At 49.9% G+C, this 27,976-nt stretch overlaps 4 protein-coding genes and 2 non-coding genes across 7 annotated transcripts; 3 read left to right on the top strand and 3 right to left on the bottom strand.

The window, feature by feature from the left end:
• Window positions 1-211: 211 nt before the first annotated feature.
• Rpl3l (ribosomal protein L3 like) lies at window positions 212-11,303 on the bottom strand. Of its 2 annotated transcripts, XM_057775853.1 has the most exons (11): window positions 11,248-11,303; window positions 10,625-10,817; window positions 5,650-5,818; window positions 4,306-4,441; window positions 2,952-3,138; window positions 2,706-2,866; window positions 2,431-2,532; window positions 1,390-1,485; window positions 922-1,041; window positions 354-394; window positions 212-307 (listed from the first exon to the last, which is right to left on the bottom strand). In XM_057775853.1, the coding sequence occupies exons 1-11, from the start codon at window positions 11,248-11,250 to the stop codon at window positions 292-294; spliced, it is 1,224 nt and encodes a 407-aa protein (XP_057631836.1). In that variant the 5' UTR covers window positions 11,251-11,303; the 3' UTR covers window positions 212-291. The 2 variants fall into 2 exon arrangements, with proteins under 2 accessions (XP_057631836.1, XP_057631835.1); XM_057775852.1 differs by having other exon boundaries at window positions 212-394.
• Window positions 11,304-15,400: 4,097 nt separating this feature from the next.
• On the top strand, window positions 15,401-17,667 carry Ndufb10 (NADH:ubiquinone oxidoreductase subunit B10). Its single transcript, XM_057776819.1, has 4 exons — window positions 15,401-15,642; window positions 16,946-17,084; window positions 17,210-17,349; window positions 17,466-17,667. The coding sequence occupies exons 1-4, from the start codon at window positions 15,495-15,497 to the stop codon at window positions 17,567-17,569; spliced, it is 531 nt and encodes a 176-aa protein (XP_057632802.1). The 5' UTR covers window positions 15,401-15,494; the 3' UTR covers window positions 17,570-17,667.
• Window positions 17,666-19,602, bottom strand: Rps2 (ribosomal protein S2). The gene is made up of 7 exons (XM_057776818.1): window positions 19,508-19,602; window positions 19,175-19,354; window positions 19,005-19,094; window positions 18,733-18,840; window positions 18,148-18,481; window positions 17,881-17,972; window positions 17,666-17,788 (listed from the first exon to the last, which is right to left on the bottom strand). Exons 2-7 carry the CDS (start codon window positions 19,349-19,351, stop codon window positions 17,708-17,710), a joined length of 882 nt encoding a protein of 293 aa, XP_057632801.1. The 5' UTR covers window positions 19,352-19,354; window positions 19,508-19,602; the 3' UTR covers window positions 17,666-17,707.
• LOC130878865 (small nucleolar RNA SNORA64/SNORA10 family) lies at window positions 18,548-18,681 on the bottom strand. The gene has a single exon (XR_009057482.1). It is a non-coding gene; the product is annotated as a small nucleolar RNA SNORA64/SNORA10 family (small nucleolar RNA).
• Window positions 19,451-25,056, top strand: Rnf151 (ring finger protein 151). Its single transcript, XM_057776969.1, has 4 exons — window positions 19,451-19,783; window positions 22,857-23,002; window positions 23,300-23,396; window positions 24,172-25,056. Exons 1-4 carry the CDS (start codon window positions 19,451-19,453, stop codon window positions 24,640-24,642), a joined length of 1,047 nt encoding a protein of 348 aa, XP_057632952.1. The 3' UTR covers window positions 24,643-25,056.
• On the top strand, window positions 19,840-19,966 carry LOC130878898 (small nucleolar RNA ACA64). The gene has a single exon (XR_009057511.1). It is a non-coding gene; the product is annotated as a small nucleolar RNA ACA64 (small nucleolar RNA).
• Window positions 25,057-27,976: the final 2,920 nt, after the last annotated feature.

Here is a 27,976-nt window from a genome sequence, read left to right as displayed (position 1 = left end):
CCTCTCTCCTTCAGCAGAAGCCGGGGTTAAGCCAGGGCTCCAGTAGACCTCAGGACCCCAGTGGTAATGGCTCGGGACTGGAGTGGAAGCACATCCACCCAGCTGCATGCCTAGTCCGCCGTAATCTGGCCGTAAACCTTGCGCCTTGAGACATCGGCCCGCCTTTTGGCGCCCCCAACACCACCCTGCAACCCTCTGACCCAGGTTTAAGTGTTGCCTCAGTACTTTATTAGATAAAAACGACAGGACGCGCAGCAGAAGCACTCCCTAGTGTGCTCCATTCCAGGCATCTTATATGTTTCCCGAGGTCTCCCTAGTGTGCTCCATCCCAGGCATCTTATATGTTTCCCGAGGTCTCCGGCTTCTCTTTCTCCAGATGCTTCTTTTGGGGGCCCTGGTTCAAGTGGAGGGACAGAAGGAGTGTTAGTCATGAGAATCAATCAAGAAATACTCCGGGGCCGGGCGATGGTGGCGCACGCCTTTAATCCCAGCACTCGGGAGGCAGAGGCAGGCGGATATCTGTGAGTTCGAGACCAGCCTGGTCTACAGAGCTAGTTCCAGGACAGGCTCCAAAGCCACAGAGAAACCCTGTCTCGAAAAACCAAAAAAAAAAGAAATACTCCGGGCGGTGGTGGCGCACGCCTTTAATCCCAGCACTCGGGAGGCAGAGGCAGGCGGATCTCTGTGAGTTCAAGGCCAGCCTGGTCTACAAGAGCTAGTTCCAGGACAGGCTCCAAAACCACAGAGAAATCCTGTCTCGAAAAACAAAAAACAAACAAAAAAGAAATACTGTCTACGATCGTCACCAAGGCTACCAAGGGCCTCTCTGCTAGACCTCTAAAAGCGCCCTTCTCCCAGCTCCTCGCCGAGCAAGCGGGGTATGGAGTTTTGGGACCCAAAGAACAAATGGGACTAGCTCACCATGAAGGCTCTCTTCTCCTGCGCTGTTTGGAAGCGTCCATAGCCAAACTTGGAAGTGGTGTCAATGAACTTCAGTTCGATATTCTCCAGAGCTCGGCGGCTGTGGTGCACTAGGAGGGACTGGGGATCCAAGAGAGACGTCAAGGATGGAGAGCCCCAACTCCCCCGTACCCGCGCTCCACACCAGAAAGGACTCAGTTCAACACTCGGGAGGCAGAGGCAGGTGGATCTCTGTGAGTTCGAGGCCAGCCTGGTCTACAAGAGCTAGTTCCGGGACCGGCACCAAAGCTACAGAGAAACCCTGTCTCGAAACCCCCCCCCAAAAAAAAAGAAGGACTCAGTTGATCACCTACCCCTGCCAGACCCCTTCCTCCACTCTCCCACCACCCCACCCGCCGCAAAGCAGGCTACAGGACAGAACAGGCTACTGGATGGAGCCCTGGACCCCGCTTGCCATGCTGCGCTTACCTTCCTCAGTGTGATCACCCTCTTCTTGGTGCCTGCAATGCAGCCCTTTAACATGACAAAATCATTGTTCACTTCCCCATAGTGGGGGAAGCCACCCTGCCGGGAGACAGACAGATCAGGCGACTAACGTGTAGGAGCCCCATGCCCAGACCCCAGGGTGCCTCACACTGGACCACTTGTCGGGGTAACAGCATTGGAGCCCCGTTCTTGGTATTCTTCCTGCTTATCTCACTTAACATTAACATGCCTTTTGTGGGGGACACTGAAGCTCAGAAGTTTGGGGATGCTGAGCACGGTAGTGTACCCTTATAAATCTAGCACTTGAGAGGCCGATACAGCAGGATCACTTAAGGCCAGCCTGCACAACAGTGAGTCCCTGGCTCCGTAGCTCAGCTGGAAGAATGCTAGCTTAGTGTTTACAAGGCCCCAGGTTCGATCCTGGGCCCCACATTAAAAAATATGGTGTTAATTGGGCATGGTGGAACATGCCTTTAATCCCAGAACTTGGGAGGAGGCAGGAGGATCTTAGAGTTTGAGGCCACCCTGGTCTACAGAGCAAGTTCCAGGACAGCCAGAGCTACACAGAGGAATAAGTGGTGTGCGGCCACATGCTCTCAGCACTCAGAAAAAGGTAGAAACACAGGATCAGCATTTCAAGGTCATCCTCAGCTGTATAGGGAGTTGGAGGTCGACACGGGCTACATGAAATGCAGTCACATGCTTAGGCTCCATGGCTGTTTCCCTCTAGTTCAGAGCTGGTTCCTAGGCCACCACAGGAACTGCTGTATGCAGCTGTATGCATGTCTCCTCTCAGCAGGTATAAAGGGTGCGGGAACAAACAAGGAATGGGGCTTCCAAGTGGTTGCTCACTGGCATATCAGGCCTCCCATCACTGACTTCCTGCCAAGACCCTAGGCCTAGTCTGTGTGGCGGCCTATATCCAGTTGCGAAGCTTACATAATGGAACTCTGGGGGGTGCAGGGTAGCACCTCCTCAGGTATACCCCCCCAACCCTCATTAGATCCCATTTGCCAGCCTCACCAGTGGTGTGATAGACTTGTCAGTGATATCATAGCTGGTGGACGCATTGTTTTTGACCATCTTCCCATCTTCCATGTGCAGCCCCCTGCCAATTCGGTAGATCTGCCCGGAAAAGAGCAGTAGGGACCAGAGGTGAGTTTGGGGCTAGCAACACGGCCACACACATCCCCAAGCACGCATGCTCAGACTCTGGAACTAGTAATGATATTTCATGAACCCAATCAGAGTTTGACTCATGCCGTCCCGCTAGATAACCCTCAGAGCTATGGACACACCTTCTTGTTGAGCTCTGTACGGTGGTGGTAACCCTTCTGCCCAGCCCGGGCGATGGAGTAGCCTACTCGGGCAGGGTGCCAGGCACCAATGCAGGCCACCTTGCGCAGGCCTTTGTGGGTCTTCCTTGGCAGCTTTTTGGTATGCCAGCGGCTAGTGACCCCTGTAGAGAGGAAGGGAGGCTCAGAGGCCACTCTGGCCCCCACTAAACACTCTTCCCTGGAGCTACTGTCTCTACCAGGCCTTACCTTTAACACCCCGGCCCTTCGTGACAGCAATGACATCAATGACCTCACTCTGGCTGAACACACTGTGTACGGGCACCTGCTTTTCCAGCCGTGCCTGAGCCCAGGCCACCTTCTCAGCCACGGTACCACCATTCAGCTGAATCTCCATAATGTGGGCCTTCTTCTGCCGAAAGGGCAGCAACTTCATCTGCAGACACAGCGGGAATGTCAGTTCACAAGCCCCCCCCACACACTGCAGATGGCTAGACCGCTGGTAACCCGAAGTCTTTCCCCTTTGTGTTTATTCAGACATTATTGTGCTCCTGCCACATTCTGGGTGCTGGAGGTACACCACAGATTGAGGCGGGCAGCATCCTGTATCTCAGGGAGTCCCACCATCTCCTTTCAGAACAGATTAAAGCCGAGTAAACTCTTGGAGAGGGCTCAGTGTTCTGCTAAACAACAGACAGCACCTCAGGTAGAGTGATCAGGAAGGGCCTCTCTGAGGAAGTGACCAAAACCAGCAAAAAGTTACTACACGGAACTCCACGTGAGTTTACAAGGATGTAAGCAGCTCGTGGAAAGGCGTTGTGTTAGGAAAGATCTTGGAAAGTTGCTGGGACCATCTGGCCAGAACAGGTAGATGTAGGAGTGGGTTCCAACTTCCTTCCAAGTGTAGGGTGCCAACTAGACCATTCGGCAAGGCCCTGGCTGCTGTGAGCTTCATGTTCTAAGAGGATATACAAGTGTAAACACACCAGTTAGGTCACAGCATAGTATTTATAGAGCTCCTACTGTATACCAGGCTATTATGTATACTGTATGTCCTGGGGCTCATGGGGGGATTAAATGAGTGTGACCCTTGCCTCCATGGTCCCTGGAGGGCAAACTGGCAAACATCAAGCCCTGACTTGCTTCCCCATGAGCTGCAGGTGTGAGAGTAAACAAGAGCCCATGTTCACAGAACAGGGGAGGCGCCCAGGAGGGGTGAGGATAGGGTTGCAGCCAGGGAATACTTCTCTGACGACAAGATGTGTAGGAAAATTCCAGAGCAAGTGTTCTGGTTAAATTTCAGTCAGCATCAAGCTGAACCCCAGGTACAGCCAGTTCTCCATGCTGGACCTTTGACTGAAGACTCAAGCCTCTCAGGACAGTTGGGCACCTGAGTCGTCCGTGGGGCACAATAGCTGTTGACGACACTGGCATATAACATCACATGCCAGTGACCTCTCAACTCTGGGACAAGAGTGGCTAGTGAGGTAGCTGGCCAGATCTTGAGCCTGTTCCCAGGGCTGGTGCTATTTTTAAGCTGACATTTGTCAGGGCTCTTCATTTGGAGGTGGGGGGATGGGCTGGAGGTGGGGGCTGGGCTGACCTGGGTGTGGACAATGACCCGAATGACCTTGCAGTACTTCTTCAGGGCGGCAAAGTCCTTCTGGATCTGCTTCTTGCCGTCAGCGTCTCGCCAACTCTTGCAGGCTTTGGTAAAGGCCTTCTTCTTACTCTTGTGCCTGAGCCACACACAGAGCACTCAACACCCAGCCAGGTAGCTCTCTGCGTCGTCCCGCCTGCCTCGCCCTACCTGCAGCCCACCAAGCAAGAGGCCTGGCCCAGGCCCTCCCGAAGAGCCTGGGATGTTTCCAGGCACCATTGGTGATCACGTCCTCTCCCTCTGTCCCTCCTTCCCCACTTCTCCTCTTTGTATGTGTGTGGGTGTGTGTGTCTCAAGAGGGTCCCACTATGTCATCCAGGCTGGACTAATACTCCAAATCCTTCTAAAATGTTAGGATTCCAGGTGTGTGTCCAGCAGTAATCAGACCTCTAACCTCCCTCAGACACTGTGAGCAAATGCTGTCCCTCCAGTTAGGCAGACACCCTTCCCACCCCTCAATGGGGCTCTAACACCTCCCTCAGACACTGTGAGCAAATGCTGTCCCTCCAGTTAGGCAGATACCCTTCCCACCCCTCACTGGGGCTCAGGTAGAATGATGAGCCCAATCCTAGAGATGAAGAAGCCACAGTTCCCAGAGGCTAAACTCTGGATGAAGAGCAAATTCATGGTACAAACAGTAAAATCGGCATCCTTGATGCTCACCAGTCACTTTGGGGAGGGGGGTGCGCATTCTACACCCTTCATCTAGCCATGCAAGGGACTCAAGATGCCAGCCATATTGCTTTGGTCATATAGACCTGCACTGTGTGTGTGTGTGGGGGGGGGGTGTTTTTAATTTGTTTGTTTGTTTTTAGTTTTCTGAAACACGGTTTCTCTGTGTAGCCTTGGCTGTTCTGGAACTCGCTCTGTAGGCCAGGCTGGCTTCCAGTCCACGCATGTCAATTCTGAAATTCCATCCAATTATCGCCATGAATATAATGACTGGTGATTTTAAACTTTTTGCACTTATTTTGATATATTGTATGTATATATTTACAAACACCACCGTGCACATGTGGTAGTCAGAGGACAACTCAAGAATCAGTTCTCTCCTCCGCCGTATCCCAGGTATGGAGCACAGGTTGGCAGGCTGGGCAGCAAACACCCAAGTCATCCCACCAGCCCAACCCTGAAGATCTGAATATTTGATTCTTCCTATCTATGGATTCCAATGTCCTCTCCAGCTCTCTGATACTTCTTTCTGAAGGCACCACATAGACTCTCTACCTGGGCAAGGCTCCCCTCCCCCTCCATTGCTCTAGCACAGAGACAGGGAGAGGCTCTCACCAATCCTTGTAGAAGCGTCGGCGGCACTCATCACTGAGATGTTCGGCAAAAATGGTCTTGAAGCTCCGAAGACCTCGAGGAGTGGCCACGTAGCCCACCACGCCCACCACCACCAGCGGTGGCGTCTCCACAATGGTCACAGCTTCTACCTCCTCTCGTTTGGAAATTTCTGTTTGGACCAAGGAACGAGAGTTGAGGGGGGAAGGGAGCACGAGGGTCAACTACACAAGGCAGCCCAAGAGACAGCTGTTGCCAGGCAGACTAATTAGACCACCAAAATCTTATTTTACTTTTAATAATTCTAAATATAGTGTCATAAGCACCAGGGAAACCAGAAACTCATCATTTCATGGAGAGTCTTAAGCTGCCATGGATCTCATCATGGTGTTTTCTTTTGTTTAGGTTTATTTTGGGGCATCTCCTGTAGCCCAGGCTGGCTTTGAACTTGCTATGTAGTTGAGAACAGCCTTGGATTCCTGATCCTCCTGCCTCAACCTCCCAAGTGTTGGGATTATGGGCATCCACCACCATGCCCAACTGAAGTATATGTTCTAAAAATGAAAGAAGATGGGAAATTGGGAGAAAGGGAGGAAGAAAGGAGAGAGGGAGGAGGAAGGAAAGGAAGGACACTGAAGGAGAGAGAAGGAAGGGAGAAAGGGGTGGAAGGAGGGAGAGAGGGAGAAACAGAGGGGGAGACCCAGACAGCAGAAAGGAAACAAAGGCACAGAGGGAAAGTGAAAGCGGGGAAGGGGCCACGCCCACTTCCCACAGTGGAGGAGGGGGAAGGCTCCTCTATAACAGGAGGGTAGAGAGAGCATTGCTAAGGGGCTGGAGAGGGCCAGAGTTAATGTGGATCTCTAAGGACAGCCTAAGGCACAGCGGGGCAGGGATGCCGGGCATCTGGACTGAGGTAGCATTCTGTACTGATTCCTCCCAAATCAGTGGTTCTCAATCTTCCTCGTGCTGTGCCCTTTAATATAGTTCCTCATGTGTGGTGACTCCCATTGCTACTTCATATCTGTAATTCTACTGCTGCTATGAATCATAACTCTCTGATCTGCAGGATATCTGATATGCAATCCCTGTGAAAGGATTATTTGATCCCCAAAGGGGTCAAGGCTCCCAAGTTTAGAACCACTGCCCTAGATTAAAACCTTCCATTTTGGAGTCAGGCAGTGGTGGCGCACACCTTTAATCCCAGCACTCAGGAGGCAGAGGTAAAAGGATCTCTTTGAATTTGAGGCCAGCCTGGTCTTCAAAACGAATTCCAGGACAGCCAGAGCTATTACACAGAGAAACCTTGTCTCTAAAAACAAAACAAGCCAGGTGGTGGTGGCACACACCTTTAATCCCAGTACTCGGGAGGCAGAGGCAGGTGAATCCCTGTGAGTTTGAGGCCAGCCTGGTCTATAAGAGCTAGTTCCAGGACAGCTAGGACTGTTACACAGGGAAACCCTGTCTCCAACCTCCCACAAAAGAAATAAAAAACAAAAAACAAAGTTTCCAATATATGAGCTAGCTAGGGTGTGGACTGCCTTTAATCCCAGCAGGTTGACTGTGATTTCAAGGCCAGCCTGGTCTACAGAACAGGACAACTAGAGCTATACAGAGAAACAGGTCTCAAAAATAAAAACCCGGCTAGAGGGAAACTTCTTTTTTGTTGTTGTTTTGTTTGTTTGTTTGTTTTTTGAGACAGGGTTTCTCTATAGCTTTGGGGCCTGTCCTGGAACTAGCTCTTGTAGAACTCGAACTCCCAGAGATCCGCCTGCCTCTGCCTCCCAAGTGCTGGGATTAAAGGTGTACGCCACCAGCGCCCAGCAAGAAACTATTTTCAACAAAGGGGTCAAAGCACAGAACATCCCAAGGGAAGGTGAGATACTGCAAGTAAGGTAGTAAAAGCAGTAAATAAACAACTCAGAATAACTTCATGGAGTCCTGAAACTGACCAGATCCGCTGGGACCCTCACTCCCCAAGAGTATGGAAACATCAAGGATGCTAAGCATCACATGAAGACACGGCAAACTCTCAGACAAGCCCAGCCAACTGGAAGCAGCTGAGACCAGCCCAAACGCCTGTAAGAAACAGAGTAGCTGAGCTGCCCGGAAGAAGCTCAAACCGACTGAGTCACCTGGAAAGACCACCTTCCAACCAACTGAGCTGCCTGCAGGCTGTGTACTCCAGGTTCCCAGCTTTTGTGAGCTGTCACCATGCTGGGATGGATCTGAGTAATGTGGGTGTCTTTGAGTCATTTCAGCTCTTGTGTGTAACCCCTCACCCATATTCCTGTAGTAACTCCAGTAGAACTCTTTGAGTTCGTCTGTTATGGGCTTCCTATCTAGAGTGAGTAGATGTGTGTGTGTGTGTGCGTGCGTGCGTGTGCGCGCGCGCGTGTGCGTGCATGTGTGTGCATGCGTGCGTGCGTGCGCGCGCGTGCGTGTGTGTGCGTGCGTGTGTGCGTGCGTGTGTATTGCATCTTCCTAGGAAAAGTCTGTCACACACCAGGTAGCAGGTACACAAGTGACACATAATTGCATGCAACAGAATTTAGGCAAGCTGAGTGGAGACAGTATACACGCCTGTAACCCCAGCACTCAGGAGGCAGCAGCAGGCAGATCTCTGTGAGTTCGAGACCAGCCTGGTCTATAGCATGAGCTCCAGGACAGCCAGGGCTACACAGCGAAACCCTGTCTCAAAAACAAAAACCACATAATGCTCTTTCAGAGGATCCAAGTTTGCTTCCTAGCACACGTGTTGACTGGCTTAGTGTTTCCTGGTGATGTAATAAAGCATGACCAAAGAAACCTGAGAAAGAAAGGGTTTCTGTTGGCTCTCGGGTTCTACTCCGTCGCTGGGGGGAGTCAGAGCCGGGCTCAAGCAGGACAAGAATCTGGAGGCCGGAACAGAGCAGAGGCCATGGAGGAGCCCTGCCTACTGCTTGCTTCTCAGCCTGCTTTTTAGCACCCAGAACCACCAGCCCTCACACATCAATCAGTAAGTTTTAAAAAATGCACCACAGGCCATTCTTATGGGGGCATTTTTTTTCAATTTAGTTTTTTTTTCTTTCCATATGACACTACCTTGTGTCAATTTGACATAAAATTAGACAGCACAACCACATGTAACTCCAGCTCCAGGATCTCTACCACCCCCTTCTGGTCTCTGCAAACTTGCGCTCCTGTGTGCATACGCCCAGAACAAACAAACACATGCATAATTAAAATTAAGTCTTTTAACATCAAGCCACGGCAAACAGTATGAGGGATTGAACTATATCTTTTTAAAATTATTTTATTGGTGTTTTAGCCTATATGTATATCTGTGTGAGGGTGCTGGATCCTGGAGTTACAGACAGTTGTAAGCTGCCATATGGGTGCTGGGAATTGAACCCTGGGTCCTCTAGAAGAACAGTCAGTGCTCTTAACTGCTGAGCCATCTCTCCAGTCCCTGAACTATACCTTGTGTGACAAAACTTTTTCTGGGGAGATACTACATATCTTCTCCACAACAGGTCAAAGTATGGCTACCACCAAAGTTCAGCTGTGGACCAATAGAATTGTACTGGTGTTATTTCAGGAATATGGTTGAGGGGTTATTTACATAAGTAGAAATGGCTCAAAGACAGATGCCTCACCAAAACCCACTCCAGCATGGGGGACAGGTCACCAAAACTAAACCTGGAGCACAATGCACAGGCCACAGGCAGTTCAACAGGTTGTCCTTTCCAAGTGACCGGTCTAAACCTCTTCCTCATCTTAACCTCTTCCAGGCAACTCCACTGGTCTCTGCTTCTTCCAGACTTCTGAGAGTTTCTTGGCGGGCCAGCTCCGGCCCTCTGAAGGGGTATGCTTGGCTTTTATTGCTTACTCCTGCAGGGAGAGGCCTAGTAAATCTGGTCAATTTCAGGGACTTTCTGGAACTATTTTGAGTTGTTACCCTCCCTGCTTAAGGAGTTTTCCCTGCAAGACAGAATGTTTCAAACTCACGGAAACTGTCACACAGCAATCCACATCTGTATACTAGTTCTAAAATATGTGTTCTAGAGTTCTACAGAGACACTACACGGGAGGCTTTAAGGAAGATGGGTAACCCACTTTTTAAATTTCTGTTATATTATTTTTAACAGTACTGGAGATTGAACCTGGGACTCTGAGTATACAAGGTAAACCTCCTACTACTGAGCCACATTCCCAAATCTTTTTTTTTTCCTTTATTTTGAGACAGAGGCTAACTAAGTTATTCAGGCTTGTCTTAAACTAGTGATCCTCCTGCCTCAGTATCCCAAGTAGCTAGGATTACAGTCCTGAGCCCCACAAGGGTGGCCATCTTTGAACTCCAGTAGCTCTGTTTACTACCTACCTGGGGTCACTCTTCTAGCCTCTCCATGCCTCGGTCTTAAACGGTAATGGTAATTACTGTTAGAAACCCTTCCCTCGGGGCTGGAGAGATGGCTCAGCAGTTAAGAGTACAGGCTGCTCTTCCAGAGGTCCTGGGGGATAACTCTTCAAGGACAGGCAACTGTGGCCTGATGAGGGTCCTGTTCTCAGGCCACAGCCAGAAGGAAAATCTGAGTCTGGTAAAGAGGTCTCCTGCCCTGAGAGTTGTAAGCTAGAGCTCTCTATCACCATGACTGAGTTCAATTCCCAGCAACCACATGATGGCTCACAACCATCTGTAATGAGATCTGGCTCCCTCTTCTGGTCTGCAGGCAAAACATCCAGACAGAATGCTGTATACATAATAAATAAATAAATCTTAAAAAAAAGAAAGAAAGAAACCCCTCCCTCCGGGCATTGCTCATGGTCAGGGCTTGACAAAGTTCAGCATGGATCCTACCATCCTAAGACAATTTCCATGCACAGACCATCATCTTTTGTGGAACTGTGGCTCTGCTTGGACCACAAGAACAGTTTCTGGCTCCTGTCAGTTGCAAGATTCCATTCCCCACTCTGCCCTGTGTCCCCCGCAGTGACTCACTGAGTCCAGGGCGGTGCACTTCTCGAAGGGTGTGGGTCATGCCAGCCTTGTAGCCCAGGAAAGCCGTGAGGTGCACAGGCTGGCTGGGGTCATCCCGAGGCCAGCTCTTCACCTTGCCCCTGTGCCTCCGGCTCCTCTTGTGGGGCAGGAAGCCCAGGTGTCCATGTCGAGGGGCAGAGAACTTCCGGTGGGACTAGGGGTAGGATAGGAGAAAAAGGAGTTCAGAACTGGGGTCTCCCTGGGGTGGCTTCAGGGTGATCCAGGAGACTCAGCACCCCCAAATACAATGTGGGCTAGAGGCCTGAGGGAGGGGTCCAGGCAGTCCTCCATGCTACCCCATCAAATTATGCAAATGATGCAGGGTTAGGGACGGGGTCTCTTTAAAATCACAGACTTCCTACCCTTGTGAACTCAGGCTGGCAAGGCCTGGATGGATCCAAGACAGTAGTGTGTCAAGAGCAGGTGACTACCGCGACCTCTCCTTCTCACGCCCCTTCCAGACCCAAAGCACGGCCCCTGGCCCTTTGCTATCTCTTCAGACCCATTCCTCACAGCTCCAGGGCTGCCCCTTCCCCCTCCCCCGGAAGGTCAGTTTGTTCAGGAGGTAGCCCCAGCCCACTGACCATGGCCGGTCCCTGCAGGTCAGGAAGGGGCCTCCCCACCAGGCACCGGAGGTAGAATGACAGGGCCAGAACACTCAGCTGCCACATCCCAGATTTAGCACCTGGCAGGCTCCTTGGCCGGCTCCTGTAGCCAGCATGGCCTTTGGTGCCAGGAACAAACCTGGGAGGGGCATTAGATGGGCAGTCTACAGTGGTAAGAACACCTGGGACCAGGGATTGTATTTTTTCTTCCAGGGGCCTGGGGGATAACTCTTCAAGGACAGGCAACTGTGGCCTGATGAGGGTCCTGTTCTCAGGCCACAGCCAGAAGGAAAATCTGAATCCGGAAAAGAGATCTCCTGCCCTGAGAGTTGTAAGCTAGAGCTCTCTATTGCTGCAATAGAAACACCATGTTTGATTCTGGAGCGATAGCTCAGCAGTTAAGAGCATTAGCTGCGCCGGGCGGTGGTGGCGCACGCCTTTAATCCCAGCACTTGGGAGGCAGAGGCAGGCGGATCTCTGTGAGTTCGAGACCAGCCTGGTCTACAGAGTTAGTTCCAGGACAGGCTCCAAAACCACAGAGAAACCCTGTCTCGAAAAACCAAAAAAAAAAAAAAAAAAAAAAAAGAGCATTAGCTGCTCTTCCAAAAGACCCAAGTTCAATTCCCAGCACAGGGGAATTGTGTGGCGGCTCACACTGTCTTTAACTCCAGTCCCTGGGGATCTGGCATTCTCTTCACCACCATGGACACTGCAAGCATGTACGTGGGGCAAAAACATACATGCAGGCAAAACACTCACACACAAAATAAAACTTTTTTTTTAATTTTTTTTTATTTTTTTTAAATATTTATTTATTTATTATGTATACAATATTCTGTCTGTGTGTATGTCTGCAGGTCAGAAGAGGGCACCAGACCTCATTACAGATGGTTGTGAGCCACCATGTGGTTGCTGGGAATTGAACTCAGGACCTTTGGAAGAGCAGGTGATGCTCTTAACCACTGAGCCATCTCATCAGCCCCCCCCTTTTTTTTTAAAAAAGCAATATTTATTTATTAAGTATACAGTATTCTGTCTGCGTGTATGCCTGCAGGCCAGAAGAGGACACCAGATCTCACTACAGATGGTTGTGAGCCACCATGTGGTTGCTGGGAATTGAACTCAGGACCTTTGGAAGAGCAGGCAGTGCTCTTAACCTCTGAGCCATCTCTCAGCCCCACAAAATAAAACTTTAAAAAAAAAAACTCACCAGGCAGTGGCAGTGTACGCCCTTTCATCTCTGCACATCAAGAGGAAGAGACCAGCAGATCTCTGTGAGTTCAAGGCCAACTTAGTCTACAGCGCAAGCAAGTTCGAGGACAGGCTCCAAAGCTACAGGGAAACCCCCTCTCAAAAAAATAATAAATTAAATAAATAAAGGCATCATAATCAAAAGCAACTTGAGAAGGAAAGCATTTATTTGGCTTACATGTCCTGATCACAGCCCACCATTGAGGGAAAACTGAGGCAGAACTCAAGTCAAAAATTTGAAGGCAGAAACTGAAGTAGAAGACGGGGTGGTGGCGCACGACTTTAATCCCAGCACTTGGGGGAGGCAGAGGCGGAGAGGTCTCTGTGAGTTCGAGGCCAGCCTGGTCTACAGAGCTAGTTTCAAGACAGCTAAGGCTATACAAAGAAACCCTGCCTTGAAAAACCAAAAACAGAAAGAAAGAAACCGAAGTAGAGGCCATGAAAAAAAAATGCTGCTCCCTGGCTTGCTTTTCATGACTGCTTCAGCCTTTCATATAGAACCCGGGACCACCCACAATGGTCTGGGTCCTTCCACATCAGTTATTAATCAAGAAAATGCCCTACAGCCTATCTATAGGCCAGTATAATAGAAGCATTTTCTCAGTTGAGGTTATCTCTTCCCAGATGACCCTGGCTTGTGTCAAGTTGACATGAACCTAGCCAGAACAGGTACTTTTTTTGTTGTTGTTGTTTTGTTTTTTTGTTTTTCGAGACAGGGTTTCTCTGTAGCTTTGGTGCCCGTCCCAGAACTAGCTCTTGTAGACCAGGCTGGCCTCGAACTCCCAGAGATCAGCCTGCCTCTGCCTCCGGAGTGCTGGGATTAAAGGCATGTGCCACCACCGCCTGGCCAGAACAGGTACTTGAATGAATTTGTTTTCATGTTTCTTTGCTTCTTTGTTTCAGGATCTTCTGCATCACAGGCTGGCCTGGAACTTAGTATATAGGTAAGGATGACTTTGAATTTCTGATCCTCCTGCCTCCACATCCCAAGAGCAAGTGTTGGGATTATAGTTATGTATTACCATGCCTGGTTTACACTGTGCTGGAGATTAAACCTAGGGCTTTGTGCATGCTAGGCAAGCACTCTATTAACTGAGCCACACTCTTAGCTCTGATATTCTTTCTCTCTTCCTTTCTCTCTTCCTTTCTTTTTTCCTTTGGTTTTTGGAGACAGTCCTTTTTTTGTGTAGCCTTGCTTGGCTGTCCTGAAACTTGCTCTGTAGACCAGGCTAGCCTCAAACTCAGAGATCCATCTGCCTCTGCCTCCCAATTACTGGGATTAAAGGCATTTGCTACCATCACCCCGCAAATTATATAAGTCTTTTTGGTTTTTAGAGACCAGGTTTCTTTGTGTAGCCTTGACTGTCCTGGAACTAGTTCTATAGATCAGGCCGACCTTGAACTCAGAAATCCACTTGCCTCTACCTCCCAAGTGCTGGGATTAAAGACGTGCACCACCACTGCCTGGCTCCCTTTTTTTTAAATTAAATTTTATTTTATGTGTATGGGTGTTTTGCCTACATGTACGTCTGTGCACCATTTGCCTGCCTGGTGTCCTTGAAGGCCAGAAGAGGGCATCAGATCCTCTGGAATTGGATTTACAGCCGGTTACAAACTGAGTGGTGGATATCAAACCCACGTTCTCTGGAAAACCTCTTAACTGCTAAGCCATCTCTCCAGCTCCTTCTTTTTCTTTTGAGGAAAGGTCTCACATTTTAGCCTATCTGGCCTTGAACTCTTGGCAATCCTTCTACGGTGACCACCAAAATGGCAGGCAGGTTTACAGGCTCTCCAAACTGGTCTTGAACTCCTGGACTCAAATGATCATCCCAACTCAGCCCTTGTGTAGCTCCTCCCACAGGTTTGTGCCACTGTGCCCGCCTCTGCCTCCAGAGTGCTGGGATTAAAGACGTGTGCCACCCCCCCACACCCCCTTTATTTTTCAATCCTGAGAGTCTATTATTACAGAATCAAGGTTCTATAGTTGTAGAATCACTGAGTCCACCAGGCTTAAAATATCCTCAGGGACAGCGGTTTTGCATTAGGTACTAAAATTCTATTCTACCAGCCGGGAGTTGGTGGCACACACTCTTAATGCCAGCACTCGGGAGACAGAGGCAGGTGGATCTCTGTGAGCTCAAGGCCAGCCTGGTCTACAAGAGCTAGTTCCAGGATAGGCTCCAAAGCTACACGGAAACCCAGTCTTGGGGGGGGGGGGAGATTCTATGTCTATGCTACCAAAATGTTAAGATTTGTGGGTCTGACTTTAGTGTCATAAACTGATTTTTGTGTAATACTAGATTTGGTAAGTCACCGCAGCTGATAGCTCTATGTTCTTAGTCCCCAACCCTGGCAGGAGGTGACCAGCACCAAAGATGACAGGTAAGGATTTCCACTACCCAGGCTGCAAAACCAGTTCTAAACACGTAAACTCAGAGTTTGGGCAATGCAGTCCTGGACAGTGGACAGCTGGGGGCACAAGAGCTGAAGACTAGAGGAGAACCCCAGAAGCAGGGAAAGGTACTCCATACCTAGGGTAGGAGACCCTTTTCCCCCACAGACTACAATGGGACAAGCCTCCTTTTCAGAGAAGCCCCCAGGTTCACTGGCACCCACTGGGCAGTCCAGAGTGGCTTCCTGGAGTAGTGAGGGCGTTTGCTGTTTCTATTACTCGTTGATTTGTGTGTGTTCTCTTGCCAAGTCGTGTTCAACTTGCTCCCTGCTGACTTAGCTGGTAGTTCAGGGAAGAGCACTTCCTAGCGTCTGGTGAACTTTGCCCAAACTTGTGCAATAGCGCTGGGAACCACAAGGTGGTGCCCGAGAGGCGGGCCACGATCCCGTGGTGCCCCGCGGCTACGCACTGCGCAGGCGCGGTGCCTCCTTTCCGCGCAGGCGTAGAGGTCTCCGCGTCCTCAGGCCGAGCAGGTCCGGACGCGGAGCGAATTGAAGGTCTGCGGGGAAGGTTTGCTGCAGCCATGCCGGACTCTTGGGACAAGGATGTGTACCCCGAGCCCCCGCGCCGCACGCCGGCTCCCTCGCCACAAACCTCGCTCCCTAACCCCCTGACCTACTTTATGAAGGCCTTCGATCTCGTCGTGGACCGGCCCGTGACCCTCGTGAGAGGTACAGGGTCTAGGATTGCGCCCGCTCAGTAGCTCCTGATCCCCCACGGATCCCACGTCCAGTTCCCGTCCCCAGGAACCACCACCCGATGCACGTTCCTGTCACGCATCCAGAGCCCCCGAGTCTAAATCGATTTTTTTTTCCTTTTCCAAATTGTCTCTTAACCTCCCCAGTGCACTTATGACACTGAATCTGAGACATCCCGGAACCGAGCCGTCACCTTTTGTTTCCCCGCTGCACCCCAGACCACTTCCCAGGCCCTCCCGTCGCCCCCGCGGAATAGTCCCCTTTGCAGGACTACACCCTGCCCATAATTCTTTCTGCCTTCAGCAGAACCCTGACTACTCTCGACCCTGGTCGCTCTTTTAAACGGTAGTAGCGGGAAGCTGGGCGGTGGTGGCAGGGTACATACAGGTGGTGGTAGGGCCGGTGATGAGTTCGAAGCCAGACTGATCTAAAGAGCGAGTTCCAGGACGGCCAGGGTTACACAGAAAAACCTGTCTTGAAACCAAACAAAACGGGAGTGGTCAGGAATATAGCCCACTACCAGTCATCTCTGTGTCACGGGTGGCCGGTCAGTAAGCCCTGGTTGAAATGGACAGTGTTGTCCATCTGCATGGTCAGGGTGTTCATTCGTTCTTTTGGGGTCACAGCTTCACTTGTGCAAAGTTTGTGTTTTAAATGACTGCTGTTTATCCCTGGTCCCAGAGAGTGCTCCATTCAACCCTTGATGGTCCTGTTTGCCAGCATGGTAAACAGTTGGGACATGCTGGGACTATGTCCAGTCGACTAAGCGGCTCATCTGTTAAGCATTTGGGGTACAGAGCATACTCAGGTGGTTATTTTTGCTTTTCCCTCTTCATAAGTGTTGAAGCTCTGCTAAGGTAGATTCTTTGATACAGCACCTTCATTATTGTCCAGGACAATAATGTCCCAGACAAGTCACTGCCCCTGGTTTACACATGGTCCTTGGCTTAGGAAAAGTAAGTTTTCAAGCCAGTGCAAGGTGGATTACTGCATTAAGGTCAGCTCATTTTTAGTAACATCTAAATGCGTGTGTGAACCCTGTGCTTTTTAACTTACCAATGAAAAAAATTGGGTCCTACTGCTGAATTCCCAATGGAGCTTCCTTGCCTATTCAAACCCTATCTGTACTGTGGGGCACATAGGCTCAACTGTGTTCTCAATACCCAGCTATGTCTCTTGTCTAGAAGGACCTGCCCTCTAAGGTGGCTAGGGGCAGATCTGCCACTGAAGGTATCCGTTACTGTAAAACCTTGAGTTTGAGGTGTTCTCTTTGCAGAGTTTATTGAGCGACAACATGCCAAAAACCGAACCTACTACTATCACCGGCAGTACCGACGTGTGCCAGACATCACAGAATGCAAAGAGGGTGATATCCTGTGTATCTTTGAGGCTGAGATGCAATGGAAAAGGGACTAGTAAGTTCACAGCAGGGAACAGTGACTGGATACCCCCTTCCTATAAAGAACCCAGACAAACTGCCTGGGACTAGCCTACATCCTTTCAAATTCTTGACAGTCACTGCTAGCCCTTGTTCTTTCAGCAAAGTTGACCAGGAAATTATGAACATCATCCAAGAGAGACTTAAGGCTTGTCAACAGAGAGAAGGCGAGAGCTCAAAGCAGAATTGTGCCAAGGAACTGGAGCAGTTCAACAAAGTGGCTAAAGCCTTCCATGACCGCTGTGAGTGACCCTCAGCTCTTTCCAGGGTTTGGGTTCTTAAGGCTTTTCCTAGACGCTAAAACCTCACCCAAATTCCCATCCTTTAACAAGCTCTCTCCACCCCATCTCTTCTACAGATTATGACCTGGGAGCCTATTATTCTGCCAGAAAGTGCTTGGCGAAGCAGAAGCAGAGGATGCTGGAAGAGAGAAAGGCTGCCAAGCAATCGGCTGCTGCCTAGGACTCTAAGAACTCCGTTACATTGCTGAAATAAAGTGACTGGGTGCACCATACCTATCTTAGTGTCCACTAAATAAATGCAAATAGAGACAGATGTTAACAGACTTAATTCACTTTTATTTTCCTTGCATAAAAACCCTTATGTGGTGGCCACAGCTGGAGCCTGGGTCCTCTGAACAGAAACTCTGGTGTGGGTTTTCACAAGATGGTCAGTGAATTCCTAAAAAGAGAAGTAGAATATTAATACAACACATTCCCTACTCTTGAAAAAAGTCAAAGCCAGCCAACACAACACCAGCTGAATCAGTATACCTGATAAGGAGACTTGGTGAACACAGTCTCTTTCCAGAGGTCGGGGGTCAGGTAGCTATAGGTCTTAGAGATGGCATCAAAGGTGGCCTTGGCTGGAAAAAAAAGTGAAAAGGGTTGGTGGCTTAATTTCTGAAGATAAAAGTCCCTCCCACTAAGGAGCTGTTGCACTCCTAGGAGCGGAGTCAGTCAAGTCACTTTGGTGACAGGTCTGCTCTCCATCCCTTAAAAACACACCAAGCACCCATGGCCTGTGTGTGATACACCTACCAAAGTTGCCCAGGGTGGCAGTGCAGCCCCTGGCTGATGTGTAGCAGTCATCAATGCCAGCCATCATCAGCAGCTTCTTGGGCACAGGAGCGGAGACTATGCCAGTGCCTCTGGGGGCAGGGATGAGACGCACCAGCACAGAACCACAGCGGCCTGTCACTTTGCAAGGAACAGTGTGGGGCTTGCCAATCTTGTTCCCCCAGTAGCCTCTCCGCACAGGGACAATGGAAAGCTTGGCCAAGATGATGGCCCCTCGGATGGCAGTGGCTACCTCCTTGGAGCACTTGACACCGAGACCTACGTGACCATTGTAGTCCCCAATAGCGACAAAAGCCTGTAAAGAAGAGACTTAGGTGGAATGGCTGGTGGTGTTTCACAGAACCAGCATATCTCGACTAGGATCTGTGGTGCTCCTCTAGGCAAGAGAGGCCACTGGGAGGCCAATCCAAGGTACTTGAGGAACTCTTTTTCTCTCTCTCCCGGTACGAAAGTCACACGGGTGAAACCTAGTGTAACTATGCAGAGTGAGAGAGTTTTGCTCAACCCCACCATTTAATCACCTCGCCAAAGAACAGACTTGAATACCTTGAACCTGGTCCGCTGGCCTGCCCTAGTCTGCTTCTGCACGGGCATGATCTTCAGAACCTCATCCTTTAGGGAAGCTCCGAGGAAAAAGTCAATAATCTCAGACTCCTAAAAGAGAAAGTTTGTGGGAAACATGTCAAGCTCGACCTGTCACTAGACAGTAAAAGAAGCTATTGCCAAGTAGTCTCACCCCGATAACGGATGTGGCAGTAGAGGTTCAAGATAGCAACCTTCCCACCCCAAGCGACGTTTCAGCACCGAGGTGTTTGTACCTTAATGGGCAGGGAGAACAGGTAGATCTCCTCTAGGGACTTGATTTTCATGTCCTTAACCAGGCGGCCCAGCTTGGTGACGGGAATCCACTGCAGGAAGACGCCAGTCAAAAGGCTGCCTCACGCAAGAGCGCATGGCCCGGCCCGCCCCGCCCACGGCCCAGACCTACCTCCTTGTCTTCAGCTTTACCTCCGCGAGCCCCGCGGCCTCGTCCTCGGCCACGGCCTCGACCACGGCCGCGGCCCCTCAGACCGCTGCCGAATCCCCCGCGGAAGCCGCCACGGCCTCCTAATCCTGGGCCCCCGGGTCCTCCGGGCCCTCCCGCTGCACCGGCGTCATCCGCCATTTGCTAGAGACAAAAGGAAGCAACTCAGCAGGACCCTAAACGCCGCGGTCGCTTGGGGTTCCGAAGCCGGTCTTTCCGGCTAGAGGTGTCTCGCTCCGGATGTCCACGGATTTCCACTGCCCAGGGCCCACGCCCGCCCCAGCCACGCAAACTCACGTGTTTCCAGAAGAAGAAGAAGAACGAGGGTGCGCGGAAGGGAGTTTTTATAGTGTACCAAGCGCCGCGATATCTCGACTGCTGGCGCAATTCATCCCAAGCTGTAATTGGCTGTGTTATTCCCCCACCCCCGCCACGTTCTCTCTGCGCCTGCGCGTTTTCCCTCGCCGAAGCCGCGACGGGCGCCAACGGGGAGGAGGGACTATAAAGACCTCGCGCGGGCGCCTCTCGGGCCCCGTCGTGCTCAGGAGTGTGTCGCGCCGCGCTGTCTGCCAGGTAGGTTGCGCCTCACCGGCCTCTAGCCGCGTTCGCTGTTGTCCCCGTAAATGGGCGTTCGTTGAAAATCATCTTCGGCATTGGCTGTGGCCGGAGGTGAGATTCGGCGCCCAGAGCCACAGGGGCCTCAGCTCACCGCCCGCTGCCCCAGTGTGGGAGGGTGAAACCCAGGCCCCTACACTCCGGATCGCCTCGCCGCCCTGGCGGCCTGGCTAGTGCCATCCATCCTGACCACGTCATTTCTCCGCAGGTTCCACCGGATCTGGAGACGGCTACCGCCGCTTCGCCCGCGAAAATGGCAGAGTTCCGGCGTCCTATTAAATAAAGTGGCTTAACTTTCCGTGTATGTATTTGTGTTTTGGGGTGTTCCTTTCAGTTTAAGTGAGATAATGCATTCGTGGCCAGGTGTATTGGTCCCAGCAGTCAGCATCTGGGTGGCCGACGCAGTCGGATCTCTATCAAAACCAGCTTTTTAAAAATGTGTTTTTAAGCCGGGCGGTGGTGGCGCACGCCTTTAATCCCAGCACTTGGAAGGCAGAGGCAGGTGGATCTCTGTGAGTTCGAGACCAGCCTGGTCTACAAGAGCTAGTTCCAGGAAAGGCTCCAAAACCACAGAGAAACCCTGTCTCGAAAAACCAAAAAAAAAAAAAAAAAAAAAAAATGTGTTTTTAGCCGGGCGGTGGTGGCGCACGCCTTTAATCCCAGCACTCGGGAGGCAGAGGCAGGCGGATCTCTGTGAGTTCGAGACCAGCCTGGTCTACAGAGGGAGTTCCAGGATAGGCTCCAAAGCTACAGAGAAACCCTGTCTCGAAAAACCAAAAAAAAAAAAAATGTGTTTTTATTTCGCCTACATATATGTATGTGTGCCATGGGCTTCCCTGATGCCCATGAATAAGACATCGGATCCTGTGGAACTGGAGTTTCGTGTAGTTGAAAGCGTCCATGTGGCTGTTGAGAACCAAACCCAGGTCCTTTGAAAGAACTCCGGTTCTAAGCCATCTCCAATGTTAGGTTGGGAGCTTAGGTCCCAGCCCCCAGGCCAGGTTCTGACCCCTCCCCAGGGTACTTATGTGATCCCCCTTTCTTTCTCCCGGGGGTCGCTTTTCTGCGGCTACCCGTTTCCCCCTCTGGGCCACCGGAGAGCGCAGATCTTCCATTAAACCTGGATATTTCTTAATTCGGCTTGTTTTGATTTGGCTTGATTGGGAATTTTTGCGTCGTCAGCTCACTTAGGAAATATTCCTAACATCCAACCCCGGGCACAGCTTGCTTGCTTGTTTGTGTGTTTGGAGGGCAGGTCTTAGTCCGTATTCAACGAAGGTATGGAATTTAACAGTCTTGCTTCAGCCTTCCAAATGCTCAGATTACACCTGGGTTTCCAACTGTTTCGGACATTATACAGGTATAATTAGCGAGTTTATGTGACAGCTTTAAGTCGGGTTATATTCTACGTATTTTTTCGATTTTCGAGGCAGGGTTCCTCTGTGTAGCTTTGGAGCCTGTCCTGGACCTTGCTCTGTAGACCAGGCTGACCTCAAGCTCAGAGATCCACCTGCCTTCCGAGTGCTGGGATTAAGGTGTGCAACAACACCACCCGGCTATTTAGAAAGTGACCACCTAGGGACTAAAGAGGTGGCTCAGGCTTAAGAGCACTGGCTGCCTTTTCAGAGATCCCAAGTTTAATTCCCAGCAACCACATGGTGGTTCACAGCCATCTGTAATGAGATCTGGCGCCCTCTTCTGGCATGCAGACAGAACACTATATAATCTTTTTTTTTTTTTTTTTAAAAAAAAAATGACTGACCTGACCACCTGTACAAAAAGTGATCTTGAAGGACTGTGTTGGCATCTTTTTCCCTAGGGAGACACCTGTCCACCCCAAATCGAGCCCCAGTGATGGCCAAAGTGTGTGACTCCTCTGAACTTAAGCTTTGTGAGCCAATGTTCATTTCATTGAGCATATGCAGCCCCAAAACAGCAGTCCTGCCCCATCAGAGATGACCTAGAAGCTGCACGGTGGAGTGACCTTTGTAGTTATTTTGTGTATGCTTTGGAATCTCCCAAACCTGCAGCTGAAGGAGCGGATTGTCCATGTCAGCAGCTCTGCTACTGTTCCCGTAGGCCTACTTTGTATTCTGCTTAGTTATGGTTATTTGGCCAGTGTGACCTCTATACTAATATGGAGACTGTTATAGTAAAGAAAAAACTGCAACACATATACTAAAATTTATTAACCAGGTGGTGGTGGTGCATGCCTCTAATCTCAGCACTTGGGAGGCAGAGGCATGTGGATATCTGAGTTTGAGGTCAGCCAGGGCTACACAGAGAAGCCCTGTCTCCAAAAAACCAAAGCCTTTTTTTGTTTCTTGGTTTTACAGTTAAGTTGAAAAACCTGGGCTCTTTCACAGGATGGCCTAGTCCTTGGGAAGGGATGTTAATGGAAGAGATTTCAATCCCTGTGATCCTGCTGGCCTTGGGGAACTAGAAGCTGTCAGCCAAAACCTAGGCGGCAAGGGAGAGACCATAGACTACCCTGAGTTGAGGCTACTCTACCACCCACCTTCAGAGGGAAAGGGTAAGGTGGCCCTGGGTCAGAGCTGTGATTGGCCAAAGCTAGACAATGCCACTGTGATGTCAATCCCCATGTGCTGTGAAATGGAGACTCCTGACCGCTAAGCCTCAGTGGAGCTGCCGTCCAGACACAGATCATGGTGAGCCCCGGGTCTCTTCCCACCTGCCCTGATGCCATCAGGAATCCATGCTATCTCACGCTTGAGAATGAATGCCAGCTGCTTTATGGGACAAGAACACCTTTCAGAAAGCTCTAGGTGGTATAGCCTGAGCTATTCCCAACCTCTTCAGTCAAATGATGTCAAATCTTGGGGGAGTCAACTCCCACAGATTCACCCTTGAAGTGGGGTCTGGTCTCTGGAGGCTCTGTAATTGAGTTTCTTCTTGTAGCCTGCCTCCCTACCAAAAAATCGCTGAGGTGTCTTGTTGGTATGAATGCTTGGGGGCGGGAGGCATGGAGCCTGGTCTCACCCAGGCCTTAACACTGACCTGGCCTTTGCAGAGTGGTGGGTACGATCTCAACCTCTTTACCAGCCCTCCTGACTACAACTTCCTGTGTTCCGTCTGCCATGGGGTTCTCAAGAAGCCAATGAGGTTGCCATGCAGTCACATCTTCTGCAAAAAGTGCATCTTCCAGTGGCTAGCCAGGTGCCACTGGGAATCCAGGAGGGCGGGGGGCAACTCCTGCAGCCAAGAATGGGAAGGGAAGGGCTATCAAAAACTGGGTTCCAATGGCTATAAGACTCAGCTGCAAAATCTGGGACACTCAGAATGTGTGTGCCTCCCTCTCTGGTGTCTGAAGTCCCACATCCTCACTCTAGCCCCACCCCCATTATGTCTCCTCCAGCTAGAAAGGAGGGACTAGCTGGGTTGCCCCCATGAAGGCTTGCTCTGGCAGTCACATGACTTTACCACTTCCAACATCACACTGATACCTCTTTCCAGACAAAACTCCTGTCCATGCTGTAGACAAGAGGTGAAAAGAAGAAAGATGGTCCAAGTGAATAAACTCCGGAAAACCATTGGCCGCCTACAAGTCAAGGTAGCTCAGGGCATCCATCCACTCCTGTCCTGGGGGGTGGAGCAGAGCCAGAAGAGTTGTCAAGAAGCCCTTTGTCAGAACTGAGTAGAAGACAAAGGTCATAGACCTGGTTAAAGACATGAATTAAGGGTCTACCATTTGCTGTGTGACTGGACAAGCTGCTTATTCTTCCTGGGTTTCTTGGAACTTCAAGTATAATGTGGGAATCATAAATGAATTTCAGAGATAAAGTGCCTGGTCACTAGCCCTTACTCTTCAGCCCTCTAACTTACAAAATGGTGAAACTTGGAATCGGAATCACAAAAGTTAGCAGGCAGCAAGGTGTGGTGGTGCACACCTTTAATCTCAGCACTGGAGAAGCAGAAGCAGGCTGATCTCTGAGTTTGAGAGGGCCAGCTGGTCTACAGAGCAAGTTCCAGGACAGCCAAGGGTACACAGAGAAACCCTGTCTCCAAAAACCAATAAAAAGTTTATGAGGCAAGCCGGGCAGTGGTAGCGCACGCCTTTAATCCCAGCACCCAGGAGGCAGACACAGGAGGATCTCTTTGAGTTCGAGACCCCTGATCTACAAGAACTAGTTCCAGGACAGGCTCCAAAGCTGCAGAGAAACCGTGTCTCGAAAAACCAAAAAGCAAGCAAACAGAAAGCATAGGAGGCTCCAGAGTTCACGTGTTTCCCTGTCAGGGAATATCATAGATTAGGGATTATACAGGAGCCCCACGTGACAATGCCTTAACCTAGTTTAATTCACACTGAGCTTTCTTATACTCCCTAGTGCAAGAACGCTGCAGCTGGCTGCCTGGTGACATGCCCTCTGGCTCATCGCAAGAGTCACCAAAACTCATGCCCCTTCGAGCTGATGACTTGCCCCAATGAGGGCTGCACTGCACGGATTCTGCGTGGGGTCCTGGATGAACACCGCCAGCATTGCCAGCAGGATGGCCAGCAGCGCTGCCCCTTAGGCTGTGGAGCCACTTTGGCTGCCTCGGAGGGTGAGCAACACAACTGCTACCGTGAGCTCCGTGATGCTTGGGTACAGCGCCACGAGCGCAACCGGACCCTGCTACTGAGCCTGCTGAAGCGTGTGCGCCGGGTGCACCGCACCACCAACTTCATCCGCCGGCAGCTGGCACAGCTGGGCGACTTCCTAGAGGATGACTCCCTGCTTCTGAGTTCCAGGGCACAGGAAACTGAGGTTGCCCCGGAGGCTGAGATGTGGGGTGTGCAGGGCCAAGGTGTCTTATAAAGGAGTTATATAGACGCTAAGCCCAGGCCTAGCCCACCTCATATCCTGTGTGCTGTTCTTTGTTGTCCTTGTCACCTCTGCTAACCTTCCATACCAGACAATGGCATTTTGCTCCCCCAGACTTTTTTTTTCTCTGACTGGATCTACCCCTGAGTAGACCCTGCAAAGTTGTTCCCTTCTTCATGAACTCACTCTTCTTCCCACTTTTCTCTCGGCCTAATAGCTTCCTACCTAGTTACACAAATAACTCGAAACTCTAAATCAAGAGTAGATGCCAGGGGCTGGAGAAATGGCTCAGCGGTTAAGAGCATTGCCTGCTCTTCCAAAGGTCCTGAGTTCAATTCCCAGCAACCACATGGTGGCTCACAACCATTTGTAATGAGGTCTAGTGCCCTCTTCTGGCCTGCAGGCATATACACACACAGAACATTGTATACATAATAAATAAATAAACAATCTTTAAAAAAAAAAAAGAGTAGCTGCCATGTCATTCAGTGGCAATACATACTTTTAATCTCGGCACTCGGGAGGCAGAGACAGGATGATCTCTGAGTTTGAGGCCAGTCTGTCTATACAGATAAACCCTGTCTCAAAAAACTAACAGGGGGCTGGAGAGATGGCTCAGAGGTTAAGAACATTGGCTGTTCTTCCAGAGGTCCTGAGTTCAATTCCCAGCAACCACATGATGGCTCATAACCATCTGTAATGAGGTTCTGGTGCCCTCTTCTGGCATAGAGGAGTACATGCAGGAAGGATGAGTACGTGCAGGACGAACATTGTATACATAATAAATAAATCTTTAAAAAAAAGAAAAAACTTTTTTTTTTTTGATTTTCGAGACAAGGTTTCTCTGTAGCTTTTCGTTCCTATCCTGGAACTAGCTCTTGTAGACCAGGCTGGCCTCGAACTCACAGAGATTTGCCTTCCTCTGCTTCCCGAGTGCTGGGATTAAAGGTGTGCGCCACCACCACCCAGCAAGAAAAAAATATTCTTAAAAAAAAAAAAAAAAAACTAACTAACTAACAAAAAAAACAAAACAAAACCACTGGCTGATCTTCTAGAGGACCTGGATTTTATTCCCAGGTTTGATTCCCAGCATCCAGCTGTTAATAACATCTTTAACTCTAGTCCAGGGGTCCAAGAGAACTTATGCTTTCTTCTGGCTTCCACAGAAATGCAAGGAAAAAAAAAAAAAAAGGTTGCCGGGCGGTGGTGGCGCACGCCTTTAATCCCAGCACTTGGGAGGCAGAGGCAGGCGGATCTCTGTGAGTTCGAGACCAGCCTGGTCTACAAAAGCTAGTTCCAGGACAGGTTCCAAAACCACAGAGAAACCCTGTCTCGAAAAACAAAACAAAACAGAAAAAAAAAAGGTGTGGTCCAATTATTGACCCATCATTATGTGGGTCAGTATATCCTGTAAGGTGGTCCGACATGCTTTTAGAATTTGTGATCTCTTTCCAGAAGACAAACTACGCCTCTGGAGGCAGGATCTCTATGCTGTCCTAGCTGTACTAAAACATTATGTAGACCAGGCTGTCTCAGACTCACAAGGATCCCAGTCCCTCTTCCAAGTCCTGGGATTAAAGGCATGTACCACCATGCCTGGCCACAAGTAGCTCTGTAGATTGACTTCACGTTTATCAAAGTTTTTTCTTGTTTTGACACAGGATTTCTTTGTGTAGCTCTGGCTGTCCAGGAACTCACTCTGTAGACCAGGCTGGCCTCAAACTCAGAGGTCCACCTGCTCTGCCTCCTGAGTGCTGGGATTAAAGGTGTGTGCCACCACCACTTGGAGTGTATGAATGTTTGTATGTGCATTCCTGGTGTCCTAGAAGTCAGAAGAGGACATTGAGTACCCTGGAAATGGAGTTATGGATGTTTTTGAGTCACCATGTGATTGCTGGGAATCAAACCCAGGTCCTCTTCAAAAATGAGTGTTCTAAACTGTTGAGCAGTGACCATTGGGAAGGTCCAAGAATCCAGTAGATGGCCAGGCAGTGGTGGCGCACGCCTTTACTCCCAGCACTCGGGAGGCAGAGGCAGGCAGATCTCTGGGAGTTCGAGACCAGCCTGGTCTACAAGAGCTAGTTCCGGGACGGGCACCAAAGCTACAGAGAAACCCTGTCTCAAAAAAAAAAAAAAAATCCAGTAGATGTTCACTCCACGAAGCTGATGTCTCAGATGGTCTTCAGTACACACCAGAATCCTGAGGAAGTAGGAAAGGAAAGGGGAAAGAAAAAAAAAAGGAAAGGAAAAAGGACTGGCCAGTGAGACCAGCAAGCAAGCAGGCAAAGAGCAAGCACCCTTCTTCCATGTTCTTTTTTTTTATTTAATATTTTATTTATTTATCATGTATACTACAATATTCTGTCTGTGTGTATGTCTGTAGGCCAGAAGAGGGCACCAGACCCCATTACAGATGGTTGTGAGCCATCATGTGGTTGCTGGGAATTGAACTCAGGACCTTTGGAAGAACAGTCAGTGCTCTTAACCTCTGAGCCATCTCTCCAGCCCTTCCACGTTCTTTTTATAGGCTGCCAGAAGATGTGTCCCAGATCAAAGGTGGATCTTTCCATCTCAAAAGATTCAGATTAAGCCAGGCGCTGGTGGTGCACACCTTTAATCCCAGCACTCAGAGGCAGAAGCAGGCAGATCTCTGTGAGTTCAAGGCCTACAGAGCAAGTTCCAGTACAGCTAGGACTGTTATATAGAGAAACCTTGTCTCAGAAAACCAAAATAAAAGAAAAAAATTCAGATTACAATTGGGTAGTAAGCCAGGCAGTGGTGGCGCACGCTTTTAATCCCAGCACTCGGGAGGCAGAGGCAGGCAGATCTCTGTGAGTTCGAGACCAGCCTGGTCTACAAGAGCTAGTTCCAGAACAGGCTCCAAAACCACAGAGAAACCCTGTCTCGAAAAACCAAAAAAAAAAAAAAAAAACAATTGGGTAGTAACTTCAAATGATTTAATTAAGAAAAAGTTTCTACCCTGTCTCAAAAAAAAAAAAAAAAAAAAAGTTCCTCAGGAAAGTCAAGAGCTGAAAGACAGAGAAACCCTGTCTGGAAAAACCAAGTGAATACACAAATAGATAAATAAATAAAAGCTTTCAACCAGGAGGGTGGTGGTGGCTGCCCACACATTTAATCCAAGCACTCAGGAAACAGAGGTAAGCAGACCTCTGTGAGTTTGAGGCTAACCTGCTCTTACATAGTGAGTTCCAAGACAGTCAGGGCAACACAGAGAAGCCTTGTCTTGAAAAACAAACAAACAGCTGGGCGTTGGTGGCGCACGCCTTTAATCCCAGCACTCGGGAGGCAGAGGCAGGCGGATCTCTGT

Source organism: Chionomys nivalis, chromosome 7, assembly GCF_950005125.1.
Source record: "Chionomys nivalis chromosome 7, mChiNiv1.1, whole genome shotgun sequence".
Taxonomy (NCBI): Eukaryota; Metazoa; Chordata; class Mammalia; order Rodentia; family Cricetidae; genus Chionomys; species Chionomys nivalis.
The sequence above is the reverse complement of the archived record's forward strand: the minus strand, read 5'-3'. Positions and strand labels throughout refer to the sequence as shown.